Source organism: Oncorhynchus gorbuscha, unplaced genomic scaffold, assembly GCF_021184085.1.
Source record: "Oncorhynchus gorbuscha isolate QuinsamMale2020 ecotype Even-year unplaced genomic scaffold, OgorEven_v1.0 Un_scaffold_1363, whole genome shotgun sequence".
Lineage (NCBI taxonomy): Eukaryota > Metazoa > Chordata > Actinopteri > Salmoniformes > Salmonidae > Oncorhynchus > Oncorhynchus gorbuscha.
In genome coordinates this window covers 14,978-29,616 of record NW_025746160.1, presented here as the reverse complement: position 1 = coordinate 29,616, position 14,639 = coordinate 14,978, and the positions used below count along the sequence as shown (strand labels likewise).

Here is a 14,639-nt window from a genome sequence, read left to right as displayed (position 1 = left end):
TGATACTGCCCACACTGTATCAATACACGTCCACGGTCTCTGTTTCCCTCTGATACTGCCCACACTGTATCAATACACGCTCCACGGTCTCTGTTTCCCTCTGATACTGCCCACACTGTATCAATACACGCTCCACGGTCTCTGTTTCCCTCTGATACTGCCCACACTGTATCAATACATGCTCCACGGTCTCTGTTTCCTGGCAACAATCACACTTTCCTGTTGGATGCTTTCATCCATCACGCTTAAGGTCTTATTCAACCGTCTGTGTCCCACCCTTAATCTTGTCAAAATAGCCTGCTATTTTCTGTCCCTTCCTGCCGTCCTCCCCTCTCCGACTTTCCTCAAAATAAATGCCTGCCTTTAGTATCTCTATTCCACTGCTCCTGTCATCTCTACACCATCACTGTCCATATCAGGCTTTAACCTGTCATCTCTACACCATCACTGTCTATATCAGGCTTTAACCTGCTCCTGTCATCTCTACACCATCACTGTCCATATCACGCTTTAACCTGCTGTCTCTACACCATCACTGTCCATATCAGGCTAACCTGTCATCTCTACACCATCACTGTCTATATCAAGGTTTTTGCCTGTCATCTCTACACCATCACTGTCCATATCAGGCTTTAAGCTGCTCCTGTCATCTCTACACCATCACTGTCTATATCAGGCTTTTAACCTGCTGTCTCTACACCATCACTGTCCATATCAGGCTTTAAGCTGCTCCTGTCATCTCTACACCATCACTGTCTATATCAGGCTTTTAGCCTGTCATCTCTACACCATCACTGTCTATATCAGGCTTTTAACCTGCTGTCTCTACACCATCACTGTCCATATCAGGCTTTAACCTGTTATCTCTACACCATCACTGTCTATATCAGGCTTTAACCTGTTATCTCTACACCATCACTGTCCATATCAGGCTTTTTGCCTCTGCCTTGCTCATTGAAACTACAACATTAACATCCCCACTACTAAGTGCTTGTTGAGCCAGTACATCAACATCCCCACTACTAAATGCTTGTTTAGCCAGTACATCAACTGCCTCGTTCCCCTCCACCCCCACATGGGCTGGGACCAAGTAAATCTTATCTGTATTCCCATCTGTCTAATCCTGCCATGGGGTTTGTAGCACCTCATACAGCAGGTCTTGTCTTCTACATGACCTAAAGGACTGAATACTCATTAACACTGCACATGAATCAGAGCAAATAACTACTCTGTCTGGCTTGACTTCCTCCACCCACTGAAAGGCCAACAGTATGGCCATCAGCTCTGCCAGAATATCTGTACTGTGTTTCCTGACTACCACCCCACATTCCTGCACTACAAATGCTGACCCAGTATGTCCTGTCCTTCCCTGGCTTCCAGATTGGTACCACTAGTCCTGTCCTTCCTTCCAGCTGTGCTCCTTCCAGCTGTCTAGTTTCCCCTATTCCCAGATTGGTACCACTAGTGCTCCTTCCAGTTGTCTGGTAGTTTCCCCTATTCCCAGATTGGTACCACTAGTGCTCCTTCCAGCTGTCTGGTAGTTTCCCCTATTCCCAGATTGGTACCACTAGTGCTCCTTCCAGCTGTCTGGTAGTTTCTCCTATTCCCAGATTGGTACCACTAGTGCTCCTTCCAGCTGTCTCCTTCCCAGCTGCTCCTTCCAGCTGTCTGGTAGTTTCCCCTATTCCCAGATTGGTACCACTAGTGCTCCTTCCAGCTGTCTGGTAGTTTCCCCTATTCCCAGATTGGTACCACTAGTGCTCCTTCCAGCTGTCTGGTAGTTTCCCCTATTCCCAGATTGGTACCACTAGTGCTCCTTCCAGCTGTCTGGTAGTTTCCCCTATTCCCAGATTGGTACCACTAGTGCTCCTTCCAGCTGTCTGGTAGTTTCCCCTATTCCCAGATTGGTACCACTAGTGCTCCTTCCAGCTGTCTGGTAGTTTCCCCTATTCCCAGATTGGTACCACTAGTGCTCCTTCCAGCTGTCTGGTAGTTTCCCCTATTCCCAGATTGGTACCACTAGTGCTCCTTCCAGCTGTCTGGTAGTTTCCCTATTCCCAGATTGGTACCACTAGTGCTCCTTCCAGCTGTTTCTGGTAGTTTCCAGCTGTCTGGTAGTTTCCCCATTCCCAGATTGGTACCACTAGTGCTCCTTCCAGCTGTCTGGTAGTTTCCCCTATTCCCAGATTGGTACCACTAGTGCTCCTTCCAGCTGTCTGGTAGTTTCCCCTATTCCCAGATTGGTACCACTAGTGCTCCTTCCAGTTGTCTGGTAGTTTCACCTATTCCCAGATTGGTACCACTAGTGCTCCTTCCAGTTGTCTGGTAGTTTCACCTATTCCCAGATTGGTACCACTACTGCTCCTTCCAGTTGTCTGGTAGTTTCACCTATTCCCAGATTGGTACCACTAGTGCTCCTGCCAGTTGGAGTTTCAGCTGGTAGCTGGTAGTTTCACCTATTCCTACATTCTGTTGAACAACACCAATACCTTATCCAGTGCTTCATCACTAAGATGGGCCAACATGGGGCGGCAGAGTAGCCTAGTGGTTAGAGCGGTGGACTAGTAACCGGAAGGTTACAAGTTCAAACCCCTGAGCTGACAAGGTACAAATCTGTCATTCTTCCCCTGAACAGGCAGTTAACCCACTGTTCCTAGGCCGTCATTGAAAATAATAATTTGTTATTAACTGACTTGCCTGGTTAAATAAAGGTAAAATAAACACAAAAAAATAGCTTCATCATCTCTACGCGCTGCTTCAACAATTTTCACGGCCTCTGCACAGGACACCTTCTCGACAGTGGTGGTTAAGAGACGTGAATCAACTATGCCTGGCATGTTCATCTTAAACCATGAAGCCTCAATCTTCATCGACACACCAGATATGACACCTAACACATGGGTAGCAGATGTTATTGCGAGTGTAGCGAAATGCTTATATGGACTTGAAGTGAAGCTGCCATCTCTATCGGCGCCATCTTACCAGTGTCCTACTCCAATTGTGGTCCTTCTGTAGCTCAGTTGGTAGAGCATGGCGCTTGTAACGCCAGGGTAGTGGGTTCGATCCCCGGGATCCCCGTTCGATCCCCGGGACCACCCATACGTAGAATGACTGTAAGTCGCTTTGGATAAAAGCGTCTGCTAAATGGCATATATTATAATCGTAGCATTCACAGTGCTTTCTGCTTTTGTTCTTTTCACACAAATGAAATCAACAACACACCACTCTTGGACACTCTGACTGACTCGACTTCTCCCAATGCATCCTTCATCTACTTTGTGACCATAAATGCCCCCCCCCCCTCCCAAAAAAAACCATCCTTGTTCATGAATCGCACTCGAACAAAGAATGAGGCATTATCATACCAAGGCTTACCTTGATTTACTCTTGCCTTTTATCTCCATTAGATGTTACAGTATTCAGGTGCCTCCATTTACTCTTCTTTTAGTTCCATTAGATGTTACAGTATTCAGGTGATTTCCTCCATCTTCACTCTTCAGGCCTTTTATCTCCATTAGATGTTACAGTATTCAGGTGATTTCCTCCATCTTCACTCTTCAGGCCTTTTATCTCCATTAGATGTTACAGTATTCAGGTGATTTCCTCCATCTTCACTCACGCCAAAAGAATTAAGCATCACCTCCGCTTCCATTGTTACTCTCCCACCTTTGGTAAGCAACTCCCGTATATATTTGGCCTTGTGTTTTAGTTTACTTTTTGACCTTTTATTTACCTAGGCAAGTCAGTTAAAGAACAAATGATTTATTTTACAATGACGGCTTACCCGGGTCAAACCATCCCCTAACCCGGACGACACGGGTCCAATTGTGCACCGCCCTATGGGACTCCTGATCACGGCCGGTTGTGATACAGCTCGGGATCGAACCAGGGTCTAGCACTGAGATGCAGTGCCTTACACCACTGTGCCACTCGGGAGCTTTTGTTTTCCTGCTGAAAGGTGAATTTGTCTCGCAGTGTCTGTTAGAAAGCAGATCACCTTGTTTTTCTCTAAGATTCTGCCTGCGCTGAACTCTATTCCATTTATTTTTATCTTTAAAAAAGTCCCGACGACAAGCGTACCTATAACCAATGTTCCCTCTAAACTGCGCGCGTGGGCGGGCGCCCCACTCCCCATGACTGCCATACAGCCTGCGCAGAGATGCATGGGATTGAACTTCACTCAACTTTCGTCAAGTTTTCTCCCTTAGTTAACACTATCAACGTTTCCCTTTACTGTGGGAATTGTGATTGAATCAATGCAATATTAGCCACTTTCAATGCAACATACCGAAACAAAATTAACTAGTCAAGACATTGTGTTGTAGGCAGAACACATCCGTGTAGGATTCTATTTCATTGACAAGCACCACTCCGCCCATACTCTACACACAGACCGGTGAGGCCTAACCAATCAGAGCTGCCAGTAGGCCTATATGCAAATAGACCATTGCCATATATGGATCTATGCCGTTCACTTTGAACTGGACTGTTTTTACAGCATGAGTGGTCTTGAGTAGATGTGTTTCGTTTTCAGATCAAAGCGAGAGCTGCATGTAGCAACGTGTGTACATTTTTAAAATATCCTTTGCTAGTTAGTCATTTATTAACCCAGTTATAGAGCATTAGTAGTCAACAATAGGGGAGTGATTGCTTACTACAAGAGCACAAAACTTGTTTATTTCTAGACATCTTTGAAAAGCCAGTCTGGTAAAGAGCTTTGTTATGTCTTAAAGGGGCACTGTTGTATTTTGAGGCAGGCTTAAATCAGCTGAGTAGCATAATTTGTTTGATTCTTTGTAATAATAGAATGAGAATAATAATGCATTTTATTTTGTAAAGTCATTTCTTGCATCAAACACAACATTTTCAGTCCCCTCATCTGAAGGACAAGTGGATTAACAGGTTAATGTCAAGCCCTGTATATTTTTTTCAAAAGTCTGATGAAATGTAGGCCTGCATTGAACACCACACATTGGCTGGTACTGTAGACAATTTTCAAACAGCTATTTCCATGTTAAGATGTTATGGGTGGCATTATCTCAATTAGATTTGATGGTAGGCCATTCTGGTAGGCCTACATTATGATCAAATAGCCACAGTAGCCTACTCTACCACTGTCTGAAACTGTAACTTAAAGTGGGTAAAGCCTCAAGTGTTCACAGTAAACATGTGCTCAAAGTTACACAGAATGTTCACAACATTCAAGTTTGGTCTCAGCAGGCCTGACATTTTTTTCAGTGCCGAAATTGCTTTGAGCGAACATTGCCCATAATAACATGATGCAGCAAAATATGAAGAGTGGTACTCAGTGATGGATTTGAGCAAAACATAACACTTTGTATTCAGGACATAAGGTTCATTTCTTTGCTGATTTACTTTAGTGCCTTGTTGCAAACAGGATGCATGTTTTTGTAATATTTTTGTTCTGTAGACTTCCTTTTCAGTCTGTCATTTAGGTTAGTATTGTGGACTAACTACAATGTTGTAGATCCATCCTCAGTTTTCTCCTACCACAGTCATTAAACTCTGTTTTAACGTCTCCATTGACCTCATGGTGAAATCCCTGAGTGGTTTCCTTCCTCTCCGGCAACGGCGTGAGGAAGGAGGCCTGTATCTTTGTAGTGACTGGGTGTATTGATACACCTTCCAAAGTGTCATTAATTACTTCTCCATGCTTAAAGGGATATTCAAATGTCTGCTTTTTAAATTTTTTACCCATCTACCAATAGGTGACCTTTGCACTTATTGGTAGATGGGTGTCTGTTTGAATCTGTGCTTGAAAATTCCCTGCTTGACTGAGGGACCTTACAGATAATTGTATGTGTGGGGTACAGAGGTGAAGTAGTCATTACAAAACCACGTTAACTCCTATTACTGCAGACAGAGTGAATCCGTGCAACTTATGACTCTTTATGCATAATTCCTCTCTGACATTATGGGACATTGCTTGTAGGCTCGTGACACAATCTAAATGCAGTCTAACAAAGTGGGAAAAGTTAAGGGGTGTGAATGCTTTCCGAAGGCACTATTTTTATGTTAGTCAAATAAGTTTAGAAGTTGAAATTGAGCGTAGTAGTGACTGTATGCACTATGAAAGTGACACAGTATTTAAGGATGTAACCGTGTCATTTTTTGTAGGCTTTTAAATGGTCTTCATTAAGGGAAAAAACATTTGGCAGAAGTAAATTAATTCACACAAAAAATATATAATTTGATATCCTAAACAGCCTCGTTTTCACATTGTATTTTTTAATTATCAAACTCAATCCAAAAATATTAGGGGACAAGACCCAGACGTATGACGACTCCACTTGCGCAGCGTTTTACAGTAGTGGGAAAGTATATTTTAATGATTAGTCACCCTAAATTAAATATAACGTAGCCCCATAATGCACTATGATAAAAAGGACTTCATTTAAAAACAAAGTCGTTGACTATTTACCATGTAGCCTAATTAATAAGCCATGTATTTACCATGTCAATTGGCTATAGGACTATCCACTGATATCTCTCCCTCTCTTTACCTATCTCTCCCTCTACCTCTGTCTCTACCTGTCTCTTTACCCCTCCCTCTCTCTCTTTACCTCTCTCCCTCCCTCGCTCTCTCTACCTCTCTCCCTCCCTCTCTCTCTTTACCTCTCTCCCTCCCTCACTCTCTCTGAAAGGAGAGCCACGGGAAGCAGGCGACGACAGATAAGTGATATCAAAAAGCTGTACCCAAACAGCTTACTCCAGAGTTGCACGTTTTAAAGTTTGAAAAGCAATTCAATCTTAAGGGATTTAGAAGGAGTAGCTTTCCAAAGAATAAGATCTAGGTCAAAGATCAAGGAATCTTGATTAGACTCTTTATTAGACAGAAATAGACACATTTAGAGAGAAGCAGATATTTAAATGTTAAAATGTTTGACTTCTTCAGGTTGTTTCTTGGGATCCTCTCCTCTCTCTAGGTGCAGGTTGCTGTAAGGATATTGTTTGGGTGCCTGGAATAGAGAACAGGGATGACCTTAACAGGGGGCATCAGACAGGATGTACCCATTCACCTTTCCTACAGAAGAGGACATTTGAAGACCTCTTTGTACTTTAAAAAAACATGTGTTTGGTGAGTGTGTGAGAGGTGCTCAATGGTCTTCAATAAATACCAGAAATAAATCATAAGGAAATTAAATAGCAAAATATGTTGGAATATGATAAATGCACTTCAGTTACCAATGTGCACCTCTTCACACTATTGAATTGGTAGCAGGGCAAGGAAACCAATGAAAACACTAACAGCAGTAGCATCATCTCCGACTCCGTGCACACCCGTCATTAAATTGTATTCAGGGATCAGATCTGGTGCTCCAATTGTAAAATCCAATATTAGTGTCCACGGGACACACATGAGGGGTAGACCCAAATGAGGGGTAGACCCATTGGATAAGTCCTTCTCAAATCCAGATTTTTAAAAATGTTTTATTTTACCTTTATATAACTTGGCAAGTCAGTTAAGAACAAATTCTTATTTTCAATGACGGCCTAGGAACAGTGGGTTAACTGGTCTAGGAACAGTGGGTTAACTGCCTGTTCAGGGGCAGAACGACACATTTGTACCTTGTCAGCTCGGGGGTTTGAACTTGCAACCTTTCGGTTACTAGTCCAACGCTCTAACCACTAGGCTACCCTGCTGTCATAGTGAAAAAGGTCTTGAGATACCAAAATGGGAAAGGGTTCAATACAATGGGAAAGGGTTCAATACAACAGGAAAGGCATATAATTATATTATCTTCTGGTCTGTGACATCTTAGGGGGTTACAACAGGAAAGACATATAATTATATTATCTTCTGGTCTGTGACATCTTAGGGGGTTACAACAGGAAAGACATATAATTATATTATCTTCTGGTCTGTGACATCTTAGGGGGTTACAACAGGAAAGACATATATTATCTTCTGGTCTGTGACATCTTAGGGGGTTACAACAGGAAAGACATAATTATATTATCTTCTGGTCTGTGACATCTTAGGGGTTACAACAGGAAAGACATATAATTATATTATCTTCTGGTCTGTGACATCTTAGGGGGTTACAACAGGAAAGAAATCTTCTGGTCTGTGACATCTTAGGGGGTTACAACAGGAAAGATATATAATTATATTATCTTCTGGTCTGTGACATCTTAGGGGGTTACAACAGGAAAGACAATTATATTATCTTCTGGTCTGTGACATCTTAGGGGTTACAACAGGAAAGACAATTATATTATCTTCTGGTCTGTGACATCTTAGGGGGTTACAACAGGAAAGACAATTATATTATCTTCTGGTCTGTGACATCTTAGGGGGTTACAACAGGAAAGACATATATTATCTTCTGGTCTGTGACATCTTAGAGGGTTACAACGGAGACAAAGACTGATGCTCAATGCAATACTTACCACCGGCTGGTAAGATGGAAACTTCTCCCCAAGGTAGAACATCAGGAGCATGAATCCCACGAAACCAAACAGATGTTTGCACATGGTGTGCCAGGCCACAGGGCTGGGCGACGTGTCCACTCGATTCCTGATGAACATGTCAAAATCCCAGTGCATCTAGAACGAAAACATGCAACAGACGAGAACCCATTTTTAGATTTTTAATTAATTATCCGTTATTTTACCAGGTAAGTTGACTGAGAACATGTTCTCATTTGCAGCAACGACCTGAGGAATAGTTACAGGGGAGAGGAGGGGGATGAATGAGCCAATTGTAAACTGGGGATTATTAGGTGACCATGATGGTTTGAGGGCCAGATTTGGGAATTTAGCCAGGACACCGGAGTTAACACCCCACTCTTACGATAAGTGCCATGGGATCTTTAATGACCTCAGAGAGTCAGGACACCCGTTTAACATCCCATCTGAAAGACGGCACCCTACACAGGGCAATGTCCCCAATCACTGCCCTTGGGCATTGGGATATTTTTTAGACCAGAGGAAAGAGTGCCTCCTACTGGCCCTCCAACACCAATTCCAGCAGCATCTGGTCTCCCATCCAGGAACTGACCAGGACCAACCCTGCTTAGCTTCAGAAGCAAGCCAGCAGTGGTATGCAGCGTGGTATGCTGCCAGCAGTGGTATGCAGCGTGGTATGCTGCCAGCAGTGGTATGCAGCGTGGTATGCAGCGTGGTATGCAGCCAGCAGTGGTATGCAGGGTGGTATGCTGCCAGCAGTGGTATGCAGGGTGGTATGCTGCCAGCAGTGGTATGCAGGGTGGTATGCTGCCAGCAGTGGTATGCAGGGTGGTATGCTGCCAGCAGTGGTATGCAGGGTGGTATGCTGCCAGCAGTGGTATGCAGGGTGGTATGCTGCCAGCAGTGGTATGCAGGGTGGTATGCTGCCAGCAGTGGTATGCAGGGTGGTATGCTGCCAGCAGTGGTATGCAGGGTGGTATGCTGCCAGCAGTGGTATGCAGCGTGGTATGCTGCCAGCAGTGGTATGCAGCGTGGTATGCTGCCAGCAGTGGTATGCAGGGTGGTATGCAGGGTGGTATGCTGCCAGCAGTGGTATGCAGCGTGGTATGCTGCCAGCAGTGGTATGCAGCGTGGTATGCTGCCAGCAGTGGTATGCAGCGTGGTATGCTGCCAGCAGTGGTATGCAGCGTGGTATGCAGGGTGGTATGCAGCGTGGTATGCAGCGTGGTATGCTGCCAGCAGTGGTATGCAGGGTGGTATGCTGCAGGCAGTGGTATGCAGCGTGGTATGCTGCCAGCAGTGGTATGCCAGAAGTGGTATGCTGCCAGCAGTGGTATGCATGCAGCGTGGTATGCTGCCAGCAGTGGTATGCAGCGTGGTATGCAGCGTGGTATGCTGCCAGCAGTGGTATGCAGCGTGGTATACAGCGTGGTATGCAGGGTGGTATGCAGGGTGGTACGCAGGGTGGTATGCTGCCAGCAGTGGTATGCAGGGTGGTATGCAGGGTGGTATGCTGCCAGCAGTGGTATGCAGGGTGGTATGCAGGGTGGTATGCTGCCAGCAGTGGTATGCAGGGTGGTATGCAGGGTGGTATGCTGCCAGCAGTGGTATGCAGCGTGGTATGCTGCCAGCAGTGGTATGCAGCGTGGTATGCTGCCAGCAGTGGTATGCAGCGTGGTATGCAGCGTGGTATGCAGCCAGCAGTGGTATGCAGGGTGGTATGCTGCCAGCAGTGGTATGCAGGGTGGTATGCTGCCAGCAGTGGTATGCAGGGTGGTATGCTGCCAGCAGTGGTATGCAGGGTGGTATGCTGCCAGCAGTGGTATGCAGGGTGGTATGCTGCCAGCAGTGGTATGCAGGGTGGTATGCTGCCAGCAGTGGTATGCAGGGTGGTATGCTGCCAGCAGTGGTATGCAGGGTGGTATGCTGCCAGCAGTGGTATGCAGGGTGGTATGCTGCCAGCAGTGGTATGCTGCCAGCATGCAGCGTGGTATGCTGCCAGCAGTGGTATGCAGCGTGGTATGCTGCCAGCAGTGGTATGCAGGGTGGTATGGGTGGTATGCTGCCAGCAGTGGTATGCAGGGTGGTATGCTGCCAGCAGTGGTATGCAGCGTGGTATGCTGCCAGCAGTGGTATGCAGCGTGGTATGCTGCCAGCAGTGGTATGCAGGGTGGTATGCAGCGGTGGTATGCAGCGTGGTATGCAGCGTGGTATGCAGCGTGGTATGCTGCCAGCAGTGGTATGCAGGGTGGTATGCTGCAGGCAGTGGTATGCAGCGTGGTATGCAGCGTGGTATGCTGCCAGAAGTGGTATGCAGCGTGGTATGCATCGTGGTATGCTGCCAGCAGTGGTATGCAGCGTGGTATGCAGCGTGGTATGCTGCCAGCAGTGGTATGCAGCGTGGTATACAGGGTGGTATGCAGGGTGGTACGCAGGGTGGTATGCTGCCAGCAGTGGTATGCAGGGTGGTATGCAGGGTGGTATGCTGCCAGCAGTGGTATGCAGGGTGGTATGCAGGGTGGTATGCAGAGTGGTATGCAGGGTGGTATGCAGGGTGGTATGCTGCCAGCAGTGGTATGCAGGGTGGTATGCAGGGTGGTATGCAGGGTGGTATGCTGCCAGCAGTGGTATGCAGGGTGGTATGCAGGGTGGTATGCTGCCAGCAGTGGTATGCAGGGTGGTATGCAGGGTGGTATGCAGGGTGGTATGCTGCCAGCAGTGGTATGCAGGGTGGTATGCTGCCAGCAGTGGTATGCAGGGTGGTATGCAGGGTGGTATGCTGCCAGCAGTGGTATGCAGCGTGGTATGCAGGGTGGTATGCTGCAGGCAACCAGTTGTCAATGAGTCAGGGAGAAATACATGAGCAGATAATGAGTCGTAGCTTAAACACATTCACTTCCTGACATTTCAAATGTCTACATGCATAAATGTACACAATACTTTACAGTAAACAACAAGTGGCGCACTGTGAATAATATACAGTAGGGCTGTAACGATACCAGTATTGTCATATTTTCCCATGGCAAAACATTTACACGAAGCAGCACAGACTCTTTGGTTCTTTATAAAAACCTGCGTTGTGTAAAATGTGTGCTATTGCTTGGAAAATAAATACAAAATGTGACTCTGGGTAACAATGTTTCCAACATTAGCGCTGTTTTCCTAAATGAGTTCATCCGCTGGGTGTTGTTTTCTTGTCGCAATACTAAACAAGTATCGGGATACTGGTATGGTCCCAGACCTAATATATAGTCTCAGTTGTGTAGTCACGATACTAAACAAGTATTGGGATACAGGTATGGTCCCAGACCTAATATATAGTCTCAGTTGTGTAGTCACGATACAAAACAAGTATTGGGATACAGGTATGGTCCCAGACCTAATATATAGTCTCAGTTGTGTAGTCACGATACAAAACAAGTATTGGGATACTGGTATGGTCCCAGACCTAATATATAGTCTCAGTTGTGTAGTCACGATACTAAACAAGTATTGGGATACTGGTATGGTCCCAGACTAATATAAGTCTTATAGTCTCAGTTGTGTAGTCACGATACTAAACAAGTATTGGGATACTGGTATGGTCCCAGACCTAATATATAGTCTCAGTTGTGTAGTCACGATACTAAACAAGTATTGGGATACTGGTATGGTCCCAGACCTAATATATAGTCTCAGTTGTGTAGTCACGATACAAAACAAGTATTGGGATACTGGTATGGTCCCAGACCTAATATATAGTCTCAGTTGTGTAGTCACGATACTAAACAAGTATTTTACATGTTGGGATTTATATTTTTGTTCAGTTTGTAGTCACGATACTGAGATTGGGATACAGGTATGGTCCAGACCTAATATATAGTCAGTCAGTTGTGTAGTCACGAACTAAACAAGTATTTACATCTCTGTAGTCCCCAGTTATGGTCCCAGACCTAATATATAGTCTCAGTTGTGTAGTCACGATATGAAACCAATCTTTTACATGTTGGATTTCTATTTTTGTTCAGTGTAAGTAGAGTGAGATCTGATCCTCTATCTTGACAACACTATTAGTCAGTCAGTGTGTAGAAACCTGTCTTACATTCTCTCCCCAGTTCATCCTCTATCTTACATTCTCTCCCCAGTTCGTCCTCTGTCTTACAGTCTCTCCCCAGTTCGTCCTCTATCTTACAGTCTCTCCCCAGTTCGTCCTCTATCTTACAGTCTCTCCCCAGTTCGTCCTCTGTCTTACAGTCTCTCCCCAGTTCGTCCTCTGTCTTACAGTCTCTCCCCAGTTCGTCCTCCGTCTTAGTCTCTCCCCAGTTCGTCCTCCGTCTTAGTCTCTCCCCAGTTCGTCCTCTGTCTTACAGTCTCTCCCCAGTTCGTCCTCTATCTTACAGTCTCTCCCCAGTTCGTCCTCTATCTTACAGTCTCTCCCCAGTTCGTCCTCTATCTTACAGTCTCTCCCCAGTTCGTCCTCTATCTTACAGTCTCTCCCCAGTTCATCCTCTATCTTACCGGCTCCCCCCAGTTCCTCCTCAGGTCTGGATGGTCCCAGGAATACCAGGGGTCTCTCTCATGCTGTGATCTGTCTGGTAATTGTGGGTAGTCTCCATACCTACAGAAACACAACAGGGAAACAAGTGTGTAGGTGAATAACCTTAGGTAATGCACATATCCTGAAACGTTAACACTCCCATTGCTGTCCAATGTTTGTTCTCATACCTTATATATAGTGCATCCCATAGGGCTCTGGTCAAAACTATGTAGGGAATTGTATACTGTTTGGGATGCAGAGCCTCAATCATTTCAGTGAGTTCAACCCACAGGTTGAATTACCAAATCAATTTGCTAGTTGTCTGGCAAAGCAACATAGCTCCTGCTGTAATGGGGTGGTGTATAGATGACAGGAAAACAATGGCATGTGTGTCCTTCCTTATCCACGGGACCCCACTTCCTTACCCCTCGCCATTATCCGGGATTGGTTCATAATCCTCCACCCTCATGTTGTACTTCTTCGCTGCAGCTGCTCTCTCCTCGGGCGTTTGGGGGTATGGTCCTGGCAGCATGCCCTTGGAAGGTCCAGAGGCTATACAACATTTAGAAAGAAGTTAATATAGTACCATTTATCCCCATGATCAACCAGTGTGATTGTTAGCTAACTAGCCGTTTGAGAGTAACGTTAGGAATTGCTGGTATGTATATATATATATATATATAGCTACTTGCACAAGTTATCCAAATGCAGTAAAGTTGGCTGGCCAGGGAACCGTGTATGGGATCTAGCCTAATATTTGATCGTAGACAGTTAGCTACATAATACTGAATGCAGCTTTTACTAACGTTAGTAAACCCCTGAACGAGATGCAGCTCTGTTGTAGACTAGCTCAAGGTTAGCGACACTTTGCCTGGCATGTTCTCACTTCCATTCCTACGTGATGCAGGCATTTTACATTTGTTCAACGATATCGATAAAGATCCATGAACCAACCTGCTCTGACTTGGGAGAAAAGCGCCGAGAAGCCTGGCTGTTTCCCCTTGGAAAGAGCTCGAGCCCAATTTCTGAAACCCACGGCAGCCATGTTCAATTGTTGCGGTGACATTGAACAGTGAAATACGCATGCGTCCGGTGACAACTTCGGGAAATCCAATGTTTTTTTTTTTTTTTTTTTTTGCCTCTTTGCTTCTTCTTCTTTGGGATTTGGTTGGTGGATTGAATCGAACTTGAAGGTGCATACACCGCCATCTACTGTACTGGAGGGTGAAGCCAGTCACAGAATACCTACACGGCGGGCGTCACAAACACCAGGAATCTTAAACTTCACACGTAACGCTACCCGAGAAATCACTCCTTTCAATGGTGTCCTGTTCCTAAGAGCAAAGCAAGAAACAAATGTTGACTCAAGTTGCGTGACACGGAGCGCCTGCTCCCTCTGATCAGAAGAGACACACAAAAATATCACAAGTCCACAACTAGTTTCTTTAATCCTTTCTCACCCACCCTGAAAATACAAATGGATCCGTCAAAAGGCAAGCGTCCACTTTCTCCAAAAATGTCACTCCTACCGGACCAGATTCAACTTTTTTCAAACTCAGCGGTCCTCCCCAAACTGCATCCTCACTCTCAGGTTCCATCTCTGAGCTACTGGAGGACGTGTCCCTGTTTTTACACGTGACGCCAAGCTCCCTCACCACACCACCTGCCACCACAGTTAATTCAACCTCAC

General features: G+C 45.5%; 1 protein-coding gene across 1 annotated transcript; it reads right to left on the bottom strand.

The window, feature by feature from the left end:
• Positions 1-6,831: 6,831 nt before the first annotated feature.
• LOC124022379 (NADH dehydrogenase [ubiquinone] 1 beta subcomplex subunit 8, mitochondrial-like) lies at positions 6,832-14,062 on the bottom strand. Its single transcript, XM_046337323.1, has 5 exons — positions 13,904-14,062; positions 13,375-13,501; positions 12,931-13,030; positions 8,416-8,571; positions 6,832-6,980 (listed from the first exon to the last, which is right to left on the bottom strand). The coding sequence occupies exons 1-5, from the start codon at positions 14,013-14,015 to the stop codon at positions 6,888-6,890; spliced, it is 588 nt and encodes a 195-aa protein (XP_046193279.1). The 5' UTR covers positions 14,016-14,062; the 3' UTR covers positions 6,832-6,887.
• Between the last annotated feature and the right edge of the window lie 577 nt (positions 14,063-14,639).

Excerpts from the sequence above, each read along its gene's own strand:
- LOC124022379 (XM_046337323.1), bottom strand. The coding sequence starts at position 14,015 with ATGTCACCGCAACAATTGAACATGGCTGCCGTGGGTTTCAGAAATTGG. Across the intron at positions 13,502-13,903 it reads TTTCTCCCAAGTCAGAGCAG|CCTCTGGACCTTCCAAGGGC; the intron begins GTTGGTTCATGG and ends AATGTTGTATAG. Across the intron at positions 8,572-12,930 it reads GGAGGAACTGGGGGGAGCCG|ATGCACTGGGATTTTGACAT; the intron begins GTAAGATAGAGG and ends TTTTCGTTCTAG.